The sequence below is a fragment of the Phoenix dactylifera genome, chromosome 14 (genome assembly GCF_009389715.1).
Source record: "Phoenix dactylifera cultivar Barhee BC4 chromosome 14, palm_55x_up_171113_PBpolish2nd_filt_p, whole genome shotgun sequence".
Classification (NCBI taxonomy): domain Eukaryota; kingdom Viridiplantae; phylum Streptophyta; class Magnoliopsida; order Arecales; family Arecaceae; genus Phoenix; species Phoenix dactylifera.
The window spans coordinates 10,917,427-10,933,563 of record NC_052405.1 but is presented as its reverse complement, the minus strand read 5'-3'; the positions used below and the strand labels follow the sequence as shown (position 1 = coordinate 10,933,563).

Below are 16,137 nucleotides of genomic sequence, written 5' to 3'. Positions count from 1 at the left end.
TGCCTTTCGAAAGACATGTGCTACCTGGTACATACCCAGCTCCACTACCCGTCTGTGTGTCTCACGAATGAGTAGATGACCATCTTCATACCTGTCTGCACCCCATATCCACTCGATTACCATAGATGAGTCACCCTCAATGTACACCCGCTCGGTGTCGAGTACTCGCCTCGCATATGATATCCCCTTCCAGGCTACTCAAAGCTCTGCCCCCACAACGGTAAGGCCCGGCGTGCATCGACCCCCTGCTGCTAACAAACTGCCACGGTGGTCTCTAATTACAAATTCAGCACCTCCAGATTTTCCATCTGCCGACATGCTACCGTCAAAGTTCACCTTGAGAAAATCAGGGGGTGAGAGCACCCAAGAAACAAAAGCAAACCTCCTTCTGGCACTTGTTTTATCTTAGTAATATAAAGTCAAATCGGGAATTGTTAGATCAACAAAGATTCTCACAACTAGATCTGTTTATGGGTCGGGCAATCCACCCAGCCCACTTAAGCTTGCAGCCTTCTGGATAGACTTGGACCAAGATTTTTTGGCCTAGTGGGCCGAGCTGAGTCTAGAAAATAGATCTGTTTAATAAATTGGCTAACGTGACTTGAATTTTTTTTGTATTATTTATTTATATTTAATATATTTATATACTTAATTGAAAATTTGTTGTTGATATGTAAATTTAATAAAATAATAGATATATTGTAGGTTATTAGGTAATATTAGTTATTCATATTTAGCATTTAAAAAAATTATCTTTTTTATCTTTTTTAAACGGCAAGGGGTTAAAAAATCTGAGACCCAATCTGAAACCTTAAACTTGAAGCCCAAGTAAGGGTTAGGCTTGGGTCTAAAAAACAGGTCTAAAAGCTAAGCTGGAATCTCTTCCCGACCAGGCCAAGCCAAATCGGGCCACCACTTGGGATATTACTGGTTTAGCCCATATGCAGCATTTGATGAAAGCACTCCAGTTTCAGTCACCTCTAATCAATGGCTTGTCAACGGTCTACCCTTACTAAATGCCCTTGGGTTGGCGCATTATAGCACATGAGTAGTTCGCTCAAGGACCACACTCTCTCAAAAGCAGGATGGCGGCCGAGATGGATCTCGGAGCCAACCTATACTTTCGTTGGGTGTGCCTTGCCCCAACAACTAAATAAAGAGAAAGGTGGCCATTAGTGAAGTAGCATTATGAGGAAAAGGTGAAAAGAACCTCCATCGGGAAGTGAAATAGAACATGAAACAACATACCTGTTAAAAAATGAGCCAACGACTTATAAGTAGTGGCTTGGTTAAGAGAACCCACCAAAGCTGCAGCAAAAGCGAGTTTTCATAGGACGATTGTCGCTGTTTATGGACCTAAACCCGAGCCCAATCCTCAGTAAATTCAATTGATCATTGGGCAAAACTTGGCTTGAGCTTGGCCGTGCCTCGCTCATGAACATGTCTACTCAAAATGCACAATGCGCTTGTCGATGCTATGATCATTAAGTTGTAAGTAGTTGAAGAGTAGTTAGTCTACGAAATCACCATCTAGGAGCATCTTTATCTCCACACGGGAAGCCTATACTGTCCCTTACATTGGTCGTCGAAAGTCATCGCAGGGTTCTGATGGGAATATTGGATCTCTTTGCACACGGAAGTCGCCGAACCGGATAGATCTCAGAAGAAGAAAAGAAAAAAGGTAAACTCAAAGGAAATAAAGCAACAGGAGAAAACACACAATGTACGTGGTTCACCCAATCGGGCTACGTCCACGGGAGAACAGCGATGAAATTTTGCTTTAATCAAAGATGAAGATACAAGTATTTTGGGCAAACCCAAGAACCTCCCTTTTACAAGAAAAAAAAACCCTAGTTCTTCTCCTGGTTTACGCACACCCTTGGTCTCCTAAAAGAGAGCCTATTTATAAGTTCTTTGCCCTTATAAAAACTCTTCCACGAAACTTACCCCAAAAAGAAAGTTTCAGTCAAAACCCGCGATCTGGAATTGACTCGTATCTTCCATGAGTTGACTCCCAGATCTTAGGGGTCGACTCTTCCATCTGAAACTTAAGTTTCTTCACTAAAACATGAGCCAAACTCAACCAAATCAGAGCCAAGAGTTTCTCAGAAGTTTGTTATCACCTCCATACACAATAGGTTCCTTGGTGAAGGACACCTGCAAGCGCTTAAATATACCTAGCCTAGGCATCAAAATTTGGACCAACTTTGTCATTCTTTAGTTTGGAGAGAAAAATATAGAGATCTGTGAAAGCCTTTCTTTTCTATTTTCTATTTCTTTTTTCTCATCTGCTCATAAATAGTAGTTGTATCAAAATAATGAAAAGTGAATGGCCTGATAGTGTTAGAATGTTTTCAGAGAGGATAGAGGGGTGGGGAAAGAGAATGGCAAGTTGAATAAAATTGCAGGGAGGGGAGTCATGGGGTCTTTGGCTGTGTATATATAAGGGAATCAGTGTCATTGTATTGAAGCTTATACTTTAAATATATTTATTAAGTTCAAATTTTGCACCAACTTCTCTTGTCGGAGTGGTGCGAGAAAGAAGATCAGAGGATTAAACCTGCTTATCGGGTTAGCTGGGCCTCAAGCTTTTTGGACTATGGGCTGCATGCTTGGGAGTGGGAGAGAAGAGTGAGGAGCCGAGAAAGAATCCATTTTAGGCCATGGTAAGTGGAGATGTTGCCTTCCAGGCTAAGCATTTATATAGAGAGGCCAATGGGTGGTTTCGTTTGTGGCCAACCATCCGGAGGAGCCCTATGGGTTGGAAAGACGGAATTACTTAAAGCACTCCGAGATTTGTTGTATTTTAACTTTTTTAGATGTATTCACACTAAACGTATATGAGTCATCCGTTGCAGCAAAAAAAAGAGGAAGAAAATAAAAGGATCGGCAAAAGCAAAGAAGCCGGAGGCTACAACGATCTCATCATCACCAAGGAGGATTGAGTTCCATCCTGCAAGCTACCTCCTTAATTATTGACGCCCGGAGGGGCTCAGGCTGAGTCGGTGCGAACCCTAGTTCTGCCGTTTTAATGGTTAGGCTCAAATTTTGGGCCCAACCCGCTCGTTGAGCTTAAAATCAGGCAATGGCCTATCCGAGATGCTATTGGCTCAGGGTTACACTACTAACGGGATTGAGATATTCCGGTTTAAGAAGTAAACGAGAAAGGATAGAAATGGGTAATTGTTTTGGGAGAAAGATTTTCATTGTTATTGTAATATGCACCTCTCAAATAGAACCATCAGGAATTAGAAATAAAATTGACAGTAAGGAGATGATTAATTATAAACATATAAAACAAATCTTGCAAAGCAGAGACCAAAAATAAAACTTAACGGCAAGAATAAAAATTTTAAACTAATGTCATTTTTCAAAGAATAAGCTCAATTGCAAGAATATAAGACTTCCATATAAGAATTTATTTTGCAAAGCTTTTAGAGAGCTACAAAGTATTTTCCTGCTCTCCGAAAATATATTTAAATGTTATAATAATATTTGGTAAAAAACCAGAAAGTTACTTTTATTTTTAATAAAGTTTTTAGAGTGGACGAACAACTCTGATACCATAATATAATATACCATATCATATCATATTACATTATGATTATGCCATCAGTGCAGCAGTGCTTCTTAATTTGAATTATATTGAATAAAATTGAAAGCTATGTATTATGCTTTGAGAAGTAATGCTAGAGTAGTATCTTTTTGAATTGGTATTGAAACCTTTTGAAGGGGGAGTGTCCCAAACATTTATTTAACACCAAATTACGTGTACCAAAAAATAAAAATTGTATCTAATAATTAAATTATAATTTCAGCATCAATTGCAATTTTTTTTGGTAAAAAATAGGAGGGGAGGGGGGGAGATGAACCTCACCTACATAGCAGCCCCCACTGGCCCCCTTCTACAAGGGAATGTTCGATGCAAGCCACAAGTTTCCGCGTACCCTTTCCGATCCATGGGCTTCCTCCACTGGGCTCATCACTCATATGTGAGTACGTCGTCCCAGCGCTACCTTGATATCCGTGGACCAGTAGCGCTTCCACCGGCAGCATCCAGGTGTGGGGCATCTGGTCCCCAAATTTAATCGACGTTTGTGCATTTCGAACCTAGGCCATCCTGATGGAAGCTAATGCTCCGTTCCATATGTGCTACCACCTTGGGGCATCAATTTCAATTTTTGGTCAGATGATTTAAGAGGTGAAAAGTGATGCTCATTTGGAAAAAGGACTTTAAGGAAAGCAACCCAAAGAAAAGGTTGTGAATCATTAGACCCGTACTGGAATCTAACGGGTCCACCCTCCCCCTATGGACTGCACCCACCCCATTCACAAGCAGCTGATGGCTTTGTCTTCATCTTTCATGGGATGCAAAGAAATGTGGGGTCGATTATGGAGTAGTAGTGATTGGCAAATAAAGAAGGACAGAATCTTGTAACAATATTACAGCAATAAAATAAAATTAGAAAAAGTACGAATCTTATGGTCCACTTGTGTCGACCGGGACAAATCGATGGAATATTACAGATATCTTGCCATGAACAATTTTGTTTCTTCTTAGAGTATTGAGACATATGGGCATTTTATTTTCCATGCAGGCATGTGAGTGTATTTTCATATATTTAAATATATGATGCAAAAAATTATCATACCAAATTATCAAATATTCTGATGAGTATTAAAATTAACCAGCCTACTTCTCAATGCAAATATTAGAAGATATCCACTTCAAGTATACAATGGTTTATAATTTATTGAGATCATGTCGGAACTATAATTTTTGATCTTTATAAATCTTTATGTACTCAAGGTATATTCATCTTGCAATGTTACTGTGCTCTTACTCCACCACCATAGGAAGATCCTATGCAACACAATATATATACTGACGCGATTATATATATTTAGAAACTTCGAACTGTATGATAAAGGAGCTAGAGGCAGCATATAAAATCAGAGGTGGAGAGAAAGAGGCCGAGCGACAATAAGAAGAGATGACCGAAGATCTGAAGTTGAGAAGAAAAGTAGTGGAAAAAAGCTGCGAATCTATTAGAAAATAAAGGATCATGTATTAATTTACCAGAAATAAAAAATATACAGGTCTACTAATGAAATCTTCGAATGCTGATTCATTAGAAAATAGAAATTTTGCAGAGAAACAGAGGATATGCGAATTCATCAAAAAAATAAAGGATCTTTGAGTGTTGACTCATCCAAGAACAAAGATTATTGGATTGACAATGAGATATTTAAAGTTGCTAAATATGACAAAAACGGCTACAACAAAGGCAGAAGAGATAGTGACAGTAGATTAGATGATCGATGACTCTGATACTATAAATAAAATATTTGCAAAAAAAAATAAAAAGAGAAAAAATAATTTTATTTTTCTATTACATCACATTCGGTATATTTCAGAGATTATACATACTCATATATAGACTTTAATAAAAAATAATATACACAAGTAAAAATTATATAAATTAAAAAATATTGTAAGTAATGAAGGTTACTATATGATCTTTAAAGCTAAGAATATTAATTTTTTTAAAAAAATATTATATTATTTTTATATATATATATATTTCATTGCACCGGTAACTCATACCATCCGGGCGTGAGTGCACCCAAACTATCCAACAAAAGATGCTGGGGAAGGGTAGAAGGAAAAACTCCAAAGCTCTCCCAAAAAAAATTTCTTTCGAATGATGCCCCGTAAAAAAAAGCGACTCGGTCGGCGCGCTCTTGCAGGCACTATCCATTCTAGTGGAAGCTCTCGGCGGTAACTTGCATCATGCTGCGTAAATTTCTTTTTTTTACCACTTCTCAGTTCTCGCCCACACGTGGGACCCACCAACGTTGTCACGGACATCACATTGGATTCGGATAATAATTATAATAATAAGATACAGATGTCGCGTTCAAAGATGGTAACGCGAGTTTCAAACTCCAAACAGGAACCACTACTGCTCCTCCTCACGAGACCCCCTCGCCTCCCAAGTCCCAACAAAGTGCAGCCAGCCATCCCTCTGTCTCCCCCACCTCGCTCTCCGTACCCCAAAACCGGATGTCAAGCAAAATGCCAAGCTTTTTTCCCTCTCCCTCTAAAGCCTGACACCTAAATGATGTCAAGCTCAACATCATTTTTTTTTCTCTCTCCAAAAGGCTGACAACTTCCACTACTCCCTGTAGCGTCCCATCACCCTCTTATCACTGCAGAAAATAAATCACACCTGACAGAAATCATTCTTCACCAAAGTATGAATCATTAAAGAAACATGCCATCAGATCATTCACTAATCTCACAATAATCACTGCTGTTGCCTTCCACTAAAATAATAGCTTTTCTTTTGTAAGCTATCCAATAAAAATAGTTTAATCCATGCTTGTTCCTCTTTGTTTAAACTTTGAACTGTATAATATTGCTAAACCCCAAGGTGGAAAACTAAGTAACATTTTCAAATAAAGCACTCCACCTTCTTCCCCTAAAACCCTCTTCTCCCTCCTCTCTTTTGCTCTTGTAGTGAAGAAAAACACAACCTCTCTCTCTCTCCCTCTCTCTCTCTCTCTCTCTCTCTCAACAATGTCCATCATTTTCTTCTTCACATTCTTCTCCTTCCTCCTTCTATCCTTCACTCAACTCCTCTTATCCCCCACCCACACTCCCACCCACAACAGGAGAGCCCTCCACCAGTCCTTCTTCCCCCTAGACTCCTCTCCCTCCCCGGCCCAACCCCCTTCGCCGTCCTTCCCAAAATACCCCTCCTCTTCCTCCTCTTCCCAAAATAACCAGCGTCCCTTCTTCCCACGCTACCCCTCTCCTCCCCCACCTCCCTCTTCCACCATCTCGTCTTCTCTTCCCACCTTTCCCGCCAATATTTCTTCCATTCTTTCTCCTCCCCGCCACCGCTCTCCCGCCAAGCTCGCTCCCGCGATCGCCCTCCCCCTCCTTGCGCTCGTCTTCGTAGCGTTTTCTCTCGGCCTCATCCTCCTCCACCTCCGCCGCCGCCGCCGCCGCGCCGCCGGCAAGGACGCCCGCTCCGACAGCCTCCGCCTCTTTCCTCCCAACTCCACCGCTTCCGACGGCCGCAAGCTCTCCTCCTCCTCCTCCTCCGCCCCCGCCGCCTCCGACTTCCTCTATCTGGGAACCCTCGTCAGCTCCCGTGGCCGCGCCGACGAGCCCGCCGCCCCGGCCGCCGGCGGCGGCTCGCCGTACAGGAAACTCAGCTCCCCGGAGCTCCGCCCCCTGCCTCCCCTGCCTCGCCAGTGTCGGAATGCCGACGGGGGCGGCGGCGCCGGAGGCTCCTCGGAGGAGGAGTTCTTTTCTCCCAAGGGCTCCCCCGGCCAGAAAGGGAGCCCCAGGGGACCGGCGTCGAGTTCCAGGAAGCCCTTCGCGATGGAGAAGTGTGGGTCTCGGAGCTCCACTCTGAGCTCGGCTTCGTACCCGTCCTCCATTGTGGTATCTTTGTCCTCTCCGTCGTCGCCCACCACTTCGTCGCCGCCTGTGGGCCTGAGCCCCGGGCGATCCGCCGTCAAGTCTCGGAGCTCTAAAGCCGAGAGTATTGTGGTCGGAGATGTTGGGCTCCGGTCGTCCTCGCCTCCTCCTCCGCCACCGTCATTGCTGCGGCCGCAGACCCCCTCGCCTCCAAAGCGGAAGCCGTCTTCCCCTTCCCCACCTTGTTCGCCACCGGCGGTGGATACCGGTAGAAAGGCGGCAACTTTGGAGCTTCCGAGCCAAAATTTGATCTCTCCAAGAAGGATAGGGGACTTTGCTAGAAATCCATTTGCTGTTAGCATGCCCCAGAGGCAAATTTCACCGCCGCCTCCACCTCCGCCACCGCCGGCTGGATACTGGGAGGGTCAGAATCCAAAGATGCCGGCTTGCCAACCTCCAGTTCTCGTGCCTCCCAGAACCAGTGGAATGAGGACCTCATCAGCAACTGTCTTCCCAGCTGGACCGCCGGAGAATTCGAATGGCATGGAGAAGAGTCAGCGTAATATTCGCCCAAAGTTGAAGCCTTTGCATTGGGATAAGGTCCGGGCCAGCTCTGATCGAGCAATGGTGTGGGATCAGTTGAAGTCGAGCTCATTCCAGTAAGACTACGAACTTGAATTTTTACCGAGATGAAATTTTTTCCGATCTTTTTATCGATTTTGAGGAATGATTGGCGAACAGGTTAAATGAGGAGATGATTGAGACATTGTTTGTATGCAACACAAATGACGGGGCTTCAAAGGAAACATCGGGGCGGCATTTTGTTCCTTCAGTGAACCCAGAGAACAGGATCCTTGATCCAAAGAAGTCTCAGAACATTGCGATTCTATTGAGGGCATTGAATGTGACTAAAGAGGAAGTATGTGAAGCCCTCTTAGAAGGTGAGACTCTCCACCCTTGTTGATATACGTGCACAAGGTTATTACTGCTGCCATGTTTGTCCTCTAGTAGTCTCATGGTTGAGTGAAATAGATGATTGTTTCCTTCATTTGATTTGAGTAACTTTTTTGAGTATGCTATGCCTAGTGAAATAGATTCTAGTTCCGAGGCATGTGGTAATATCGATTTAATGTGGTATGACATGGATAGAATGGTCTTGTCTTTATTAAGTTGGCTTAGGTCCAGTGGGCTTGAGAAGGTCTGTTCCGAATTACCAGAGAAATCCTCAATTGGTTGAAATGCCATATATTTGCACGACTGCTCATCAAACTTAGAGCAACTGCTTGTCTGTAGTTTGAACTGCAGTTCTAGAGGTAGAATTCATATATTGTTTTGCATGAGTGACTTTATAAGTTTATCTCATGCAAGCATGTGTTCCTTTGACCTGAAGCATAGAAGGGGGCTTGTTCTTTTAATATGCATTCTTATTCATAGTGATGAAGTTGCTTATTAGTGGATGTGTTGCAAACTTTTCTGCAGAAAAAGAAAATTTAGTGCAGAAATTTTTATGAGTATCAATGGCCTCCTTAGTCATTCTTGCCCCTATTTTTCAGGACCATTTGAAGATCAGTTGTGCAAATTTCTTTTGCCTCTGTGATGTAGAAGCCTTCACTATGGCTTCATGGTCATTCAGATAATTTATGTGGTGGAAATTAAAACTTAAAAAAATAACCTGCATGCACTTTGCAGGCAGCATATTATGATAGCAGGTCTTGCTCTGCGAGTCCAACATTTTTTCCATAACTGAAAGCATGAAGGGGCAAATTATCTAGCATACTTCCTCTACCTGCATCTGAGTTGATGCATATGGACGTCCCTGATTAGGAGATTTTAGTCACCCAACAGGTAGAGGACCAACAAGGAAAAAAGTTCATGAAGTTTTACTATGACGAGACCTAGAACCCATGAAGTAGAAGTGGTATCTCGGTACTAGAAGATGATGTTACAGGGCTTTACCCTTGTGACAAAGTGAAGTTGGATCATAAGTAATAGCTAGCTTGTTTAGGTACTTAAAAGAAGGTCAACTATCTTCAGGAGTTGGAGGGAGCCATTTGTGTGGCACATTCCTAGCGAAGACTACTGTGTCCAATATCTTTTTTCACTTATGTGGCACCACATAATGGTCAGCACCTTTTCCCTAGTTGTTATACAACTACCAGCTAAATTATATCCACCCAACATATCCTGCTTCCGAAGGGCATTATGGGGCTAATTGTTTGTTACAGATACACACAAGTGGATCTAGATATGCAGCTCTCATGGCTGATATTTAATTATTTCATATCTGGAAGCATGATGATCAGTGGTGAAAGGGACAATACTTCAAACAGTATTTTTTTTAACATAGAGCATTATGAATTTGCTTTCGTAGTTTCTCTTTTTGAGCATCATTATCATCGTTAGGAAGGCCGGGGGGGGCGGGCCCATGTGGAGCGGGGTGCTGTCGGCACCAATCCGTTAGTCTTGCATTTCCATAACATAAGTCCAAGGCTCCAAGCCAACCTCCATAAAGCGTGGACCAACATCTATGATACGAAAACCAAAAACGAAAGTAGGACCAAATCAAGAGTTAGCAGCATAGACAAGGATGGATTTTGCGCTACTTTGGCCGCCTCGAGAACGTACGTTGCTCTACCTATCTCATGAATAGAAGCAATGAAAAAGACAATACTTCAAACAGTATTTTTTTTTAACATGTCCTATGTTTTTTTGGATCTTTTCTGGGTCTTGTGTACATTAATGTGCGAAAGTCACCCTCTCTCATTAACCAAGGAGCAACTTCTGCAGTTTTGAGTTGCTTGTTCTGGTTATTTAAGAATGCATATTAAACTGTACGTTATCTTGAACTTTCTTTTTGACCCTTGTTGACAATGTCCCCATTTATGAAAATCATCTAGTCGAGCCAGTAAGCGGATATTTTGTTGGTTTCTGATTATTGTTTTGCTGCATTTTCAAAATTATCTGGAATTCTTATTTTTATTAGTTAACACAATGATCTTTGCTGGCAAACAGGCAATACAGTTAGTCTGGGCAGTGAACTTTTAGAAATACTCATGAAAATGGCACCGAGCAGGGAAGAGGAGCTTAAGTTGAAAGAATACAAAGATGATTCCCAGTTCAAGCTTGATTCAGCGGAACAATTTCTCAAAGCAGTGCTTGATATACCATTTGCATTTAAGAGAGTGGATGCAATGCATTACATTGCCAATTTTGATTTGGAGGTTAATTGCCTAAAGAATTCATTTAGAACCCTTGAGGTAACACTCCTTTTCTGCTGTTTTAAGCTTTTCCATATATATTGCACTATTTTCTGCATCAAATAAGCAAAATCAATTTCAAAGCAGATGAGACTAGAAATCAGATACAAGTGAGGTTATGAGATATGGAGTGATGATTGGATTGAGGCAGCCAGTTCATTTGGTCACTTTGGTGGAAGCATGAGACCCTTTGGGTCGTGGCCTGACATTCAAAGGCTCGTATAACTACACCTATGCTTGGAAGAACTTAGCCCATGCAATGCACGTATGTTGTAGAGACCAGTCAACATAGTTTCGAGACAACACAAAACTGCAATTCATGTTACACTGTAGGACAACATCATGAAAGAATTTAGACCAATCATTATCTTTTTAAAACTTATCTTGGGTTGAATGGGTTATAGTCTCTTTCGAACAATGCATGGTGTTGAATAGTGAGGAGCATCCTTTTGATGGTCATTTTTCTTTGTGTTAATAAATGGTTTACCCCTACCAATCACTGCAATCAACTGCCTTACAATATAACATCGATAAGTAAACATTCTAGCTGCTACTTTACCTTTTAAATGCAAACATGTGATAAAGGTGGATCATAATTCATATCATGAAGTTCTGCCTTTTCTTCTACTATCCTGTAAACAATGTATGGAGTGTCAGTATTGGGATGCCTGTAATGTGTCTCACCTAAAATGGTTATATATATGTACATATATATGCTACTAAAAGATTGTTACGTATATTTCTGTATCTGCATGATTTGGCAACTTAAAACAAAAATGTACAGTTGTTTAGCACGCAAGATTTTCAAAATTCACTCTTGAGGTAAACTTACCTGATAGTTTTCAAGTCCTAATATATGATGATGCTGAATTTAAGTTGAGAGCCTTCAGTAAAACATGATTTGCTAATATTTTTTAATCTAAAGTGTGTATTGGGGACCTCACCTTTGTTTCTTCCTCAACTCATTGTCATACGATGGATCCTTTTTGTTTTTGGGAAAAAGAATATGACCAAACAAGATACAGTCAGTACTCAGTAATCTATACTTGTAGTTATCTTCTCAGCTTTTTATAATTTTCAGCCAGGCAAACTCAATTCCTATTGCTAAGGCCTGATGTACATTGTTGACCCTTACCCTAATAGCTTAAGCTTTTGGAATCTGCTGGTAAGTTGACATGGTATCAGAGCCAAATATCGTGGATTCAAATCCCGTTTACGCTATTTTTTACCTGTTTATTTTATTGAGTCTTTTCTTCTTTTGACTGGTTCTTGGTCAAATCATTCTTGACTTGTTTAGCCTTGATATGCTTGGTCTAGGCTGTACATGAAAAAAAAAACAGGGGGAGGGGGGTGGTTAATGCTTGATTTACAGTGTTTGCCCCTCCCCCGACAACTTAAGCTTTTGAAGTCTTGTGGTAAGTTAAAACCTATTTGTTAGCATGCTTCAAGCAATTTTTCTATTTCTCCCCCATTCCTTTTTTATAATCTTGTTTTGCAGCTCTTTTTAGACCTAGCCAGAATATTCTGCCCCTTTGTCATTCTGTCTTCATGTTGCATGGTTGTCAATGCACATGCTGTCAGTGCTTTGACTATCTATTTGTTCATCATAATTACTTCACTCAAATGCTTCATTGTAATTACTTCACTCGTTACCTGCTGATGGTCTTGAAATAATTGGTCTCACTCAACTGCTGCTCCAGTCATTGGCAACATATTCCATCGTGCATAGTTTTGCTGCTCATATCACCAACTTTCCACATAAGCTTCACAAACACATCTAGAGTAAATATTAAAAGGAAAAAAATACAGGTACTGAATTACTGGAATGATGCTGTATTGATGGTCTTCGGTGATATCAGATTCTGATGGTCTTCGGTGATATCAGATTCTTGCATTTGGCGTTTCATAGTTCATTCCATAACTATATAAAATTTTATTGAAATAGAAATTCAGTTTGTGTTTATTATTATTTTTGAAAGCTGTAGATCTTTCTTCAAACCAATACATGGTTGACATTACTGAATTATGACTTGGATATAAGTTTTCTAATCCAAGAATAAGTTAGATTTCTTTACACAAACTGATGCACACAATCACAACCATACATGCATCCGTTCATTGTTAACGCATCGGATAGTTTATGACATGAGGCCATGCATGAGCGTTAATTGCATAGTTGACACTTTCGAATGGTGATATCACATGGTGAAACAAATTTTCAATGTCCATAATAAATTGTGCAATAGCTTCCATGATGGATCACGACAATATATGCGTCCACAACAATGCACAGTGAGCACCCATGAGTTTTTGTTTTGTTACTTTCTTTTCACCGATTCATTCCTCTTCCTTTCATCTTTTGATTAACTTGTAGGCATTTAATCAGAGAGTAAAAATGTGATGGGCACAAAACAAGCTCTATATCGATCTTGGAGGAGATGAACTAAGGCACATATTAAATGATTACAAGAGCTTTTCCAACATGTCTTTAAAATTCTGAAGTCTTCTGGTCTTTACTTAACCAATACCTTCCATAAAGGGTTCCAGCCACAGCTATAGAACAAGACCATAGAAATCCTTAACATTATGTTGCATTGTTCAAATGAGTGATTGGTTTCAGAGAGTGAGTGCCATCAAATGCATTAAAAGAGGTGTTAAATCTGAAAATAGCCTCAAAAGTGTGGATTGCAATAATAAATGATTAAGCATTTAAATAGAATTGAGAAATCTAACCGAACAGGGAACATCTTGGGAAGAGCCAATTTTTTAGAGGAAGCTCCAAGAACCCATAGTCCTCCACAAATTTAAAGTGAAATTTTGTGCCTTTTTGTTCTAGTATTCCATTTTCAGGAAACCTCAATTACATTGGACTTCCTGAAACACCATGGGAGATTCCATTATGACCTAATTTTACTTAGATTCTTCGAATACTTTTATTAATTTTTTAAAAAATTGTAGGATCCATTAACCATCGAGATTACTCGAACATACTTGCATATTTGGGGTCCTTTTTTGTTTAAAATGAGTTCTATATGTGTTTGGAAGATATGGGTTGCTACTGGAAAAGGGAAAGAAATTACATGATGCAGTCAATAAGAAAGTATGCGGAAGCATGTGAATTTTACTAAAAGCGAAGCGTGTCATGCCAAAACAAGATTGCTTGCTTGGAAGACACATGGTGCAGGAAGAAGCTTACATGCCTATGCTCTAGGATTGTGCTTTTATCTCATGCATAAAATATGAAAATCAGTTTAAAATCTGGAACATCCTTTATAAGATTCTAGCTGAAATCTGGAGGTCATGGCTTTTGTTCGAACCTGTACATTTTTCCCATGGGAAAAATGCATTGATTTCCTGTAGCAGTTCTGTTGTGATTATGGAAAAATGCATTGATTTCCTGTAGCAGTTCTGTTGTGATTACCAAGAATGAATTAAATCTTCTTGCAACTATGGTCGAACCACTTAAAAGAAATAATGAACCCAAAAAATGATAAATCATTAAAGATATGATGGAATTTTTGTGCTGCAAAGGCTTATTTCTGCAATATTTGTGCCGCTGGAAAGACGTACTTGAGAAAAATCGTCCATAGTAAATCAAAGAGGTAATCATGATCCAGTTCCAGTTTTCACTGGATTCTATTGTGTTAGGTATGGTGCTTACAAGTTCATTGCTTGTTATTTCTCAGGCTGCCTGTGAAGAACTTAGGAGTAGCAGGATGTTTCGCAAGCTTCTAGAGGCTGTTCTAAAGACTGGGAACCGCATGAATGTTGGTACCAACCGAGGGGATGCACATGCCTTCAAGCTGGATACACTTCTTAAGCTGGTTGATGTAAAAGGCACTGATGGCAAGACCACCCTTCTGCATTTTGTCGTCCAGGAAATTATAAGAGCTGAAGGCTCCCGTTTTGCCTCTGCCGATTCTTCAACCACCAAAAACCAGATGAACACTCTGCGAGATGATCTTGAGTGCAGAAAGCTTGGCCTCCAAGTTGTTTCTGGGCTTGGGGAAGAGCTCACCAATGTGAAGAAGGCAGCTTCTATGGACTCAGATTTGCTTAGCAGCAGTGCTGCAACACTTGCTGGAGGAATTGGAAAAATTTATGAGGTTTTGAGATTGAATGATGCATTGAGTTCCAAGGATTGCGGTCAGCGATTTCATGATGCTATGAGAGAGTTCCTGAGAAAAGCGGAGGATGACGTAATAAAGATCCAAGACCAAGAGAGCATTACATTATCATTGGTGAAGGAGATAACTGAATACTTTCATGGGGATTCGGCCAAGGAGGAAGCTCACCCGTTCAGAATTTTCATGGTGGTAAGGGACTTCCTCACCATTCTTGACCGGGTTTGCAAAGAAGTCGATAAAATTAATGAGCGCGCCATCACAAGTACAGCATGCACGTTGCCAGTGCTCGTCAACCCAGCTGCATTCTCTGGACTCAATGTAATGAGGTCTGGAAGTTCAGATGATGAGAGTTCATCATCATCTTAGAAAGAGGCTTCAGTCATTGAGGACTAGAACTTGTACCATCAAGATTTTGTCGTTCTTTAGTGGCTTGATGCTTCAGGCTGGCAGCTGGTGCTTCATTCAGGTAAAGTTTTGTCTAGTTATTGGTTAAGGCCAGCCAGGGATGTTGAACAAATGCTTTTTTTCCTTTTTTTTTCACTTTTTTCGTACTAGTAGAAATTGTGTAGAACTTTTGGTTTCCTGATGTCTTATATAATATATACTTAAGGGAATCTGGTTGCAAAGAAGAATGAGTATAAATGAGGTCTTTTATATACCTATATGCATATCCTGTACTATATTAAAAAGGATTTTGTAGGGCTTCTGGATCTATCAAATTTTTCCATGAATTGGTTCTCACAAAAAATAGGGACCTTTCATCTTGGGGAAAATAACTGCAGTCATCCTGTGTCCGATGCACACGGATTTGAACCATCTTTTTTAGGCAGGTTTGGTCGGGAGAGACAAAATAGATATGCTGCTTTCTATTGGTAAGCGGTGACTGATGCAACTTTGTCGTCTTGAAGTATGAAAGGGTTGACTTACCAAAAAAAGTATGAAAGGGTTTGCCCGGTGGAATTAGAAGTGATTTTGGTGTTCATATGATTGTGCTGAGAGATGAGGAGGTGCACGCTGTTGTCTTTCAAATTTTTTTCTTTCATGGCTTCTCTATCATCTGCTGAAGATCTTGGATTTGGAGTCCAAAATTTTTCTCTGCGTTGAGTTATGAGAACGAGGGATTTGGTATGGTGGACGGTGAAGTGGGGTGCGGTAGCCTAAAAGGAGTCAACTAAGGGGTGCTTTTGGTTTACATTGGAATGGGTGTTGAATGGGAATGTATTTAGTTTGGGATTAGAATTAAAATTTTATTTGGATTGACTAATTTTTTTAAAAATTAATTAAGTAAGCAATATTTAGAAAAATTAATTAAATAGAG

The 16,137-nt window shown here is 40.6% G+C and overlaps 1 protein-coding gene across 1 annotated transcript; it reads left to right on the top strand.

Moving 5' to 3' along the window:
- Positions 1-6,488: 6,488 nt before the first annotated feature.
- On the top strand, positions 6,489-15,451 carry LOC103715158 (formin-like protein 1). Its single transcript, XM_008802699.3, has 4 exons — positions 6,489-8,094; positions 8,177-8,376; positions 10,448-10,692; positions 14,379-15,451. The coding sequence occupies exons 1-4, from the start codon at positions 6,584-6,586 to the stop codon at positions 15,183-15,185; spliced, it is 2,763 nt and encodes a 920-aa protein (XP_008800921.2). The 5' UTR covers positions 6,489-6,583; the 3' UTR covers positions 15,186-15,451.
- The last annotated feature ends 686 nt before the right edge of the window (positions 15,452-16,137 follow it).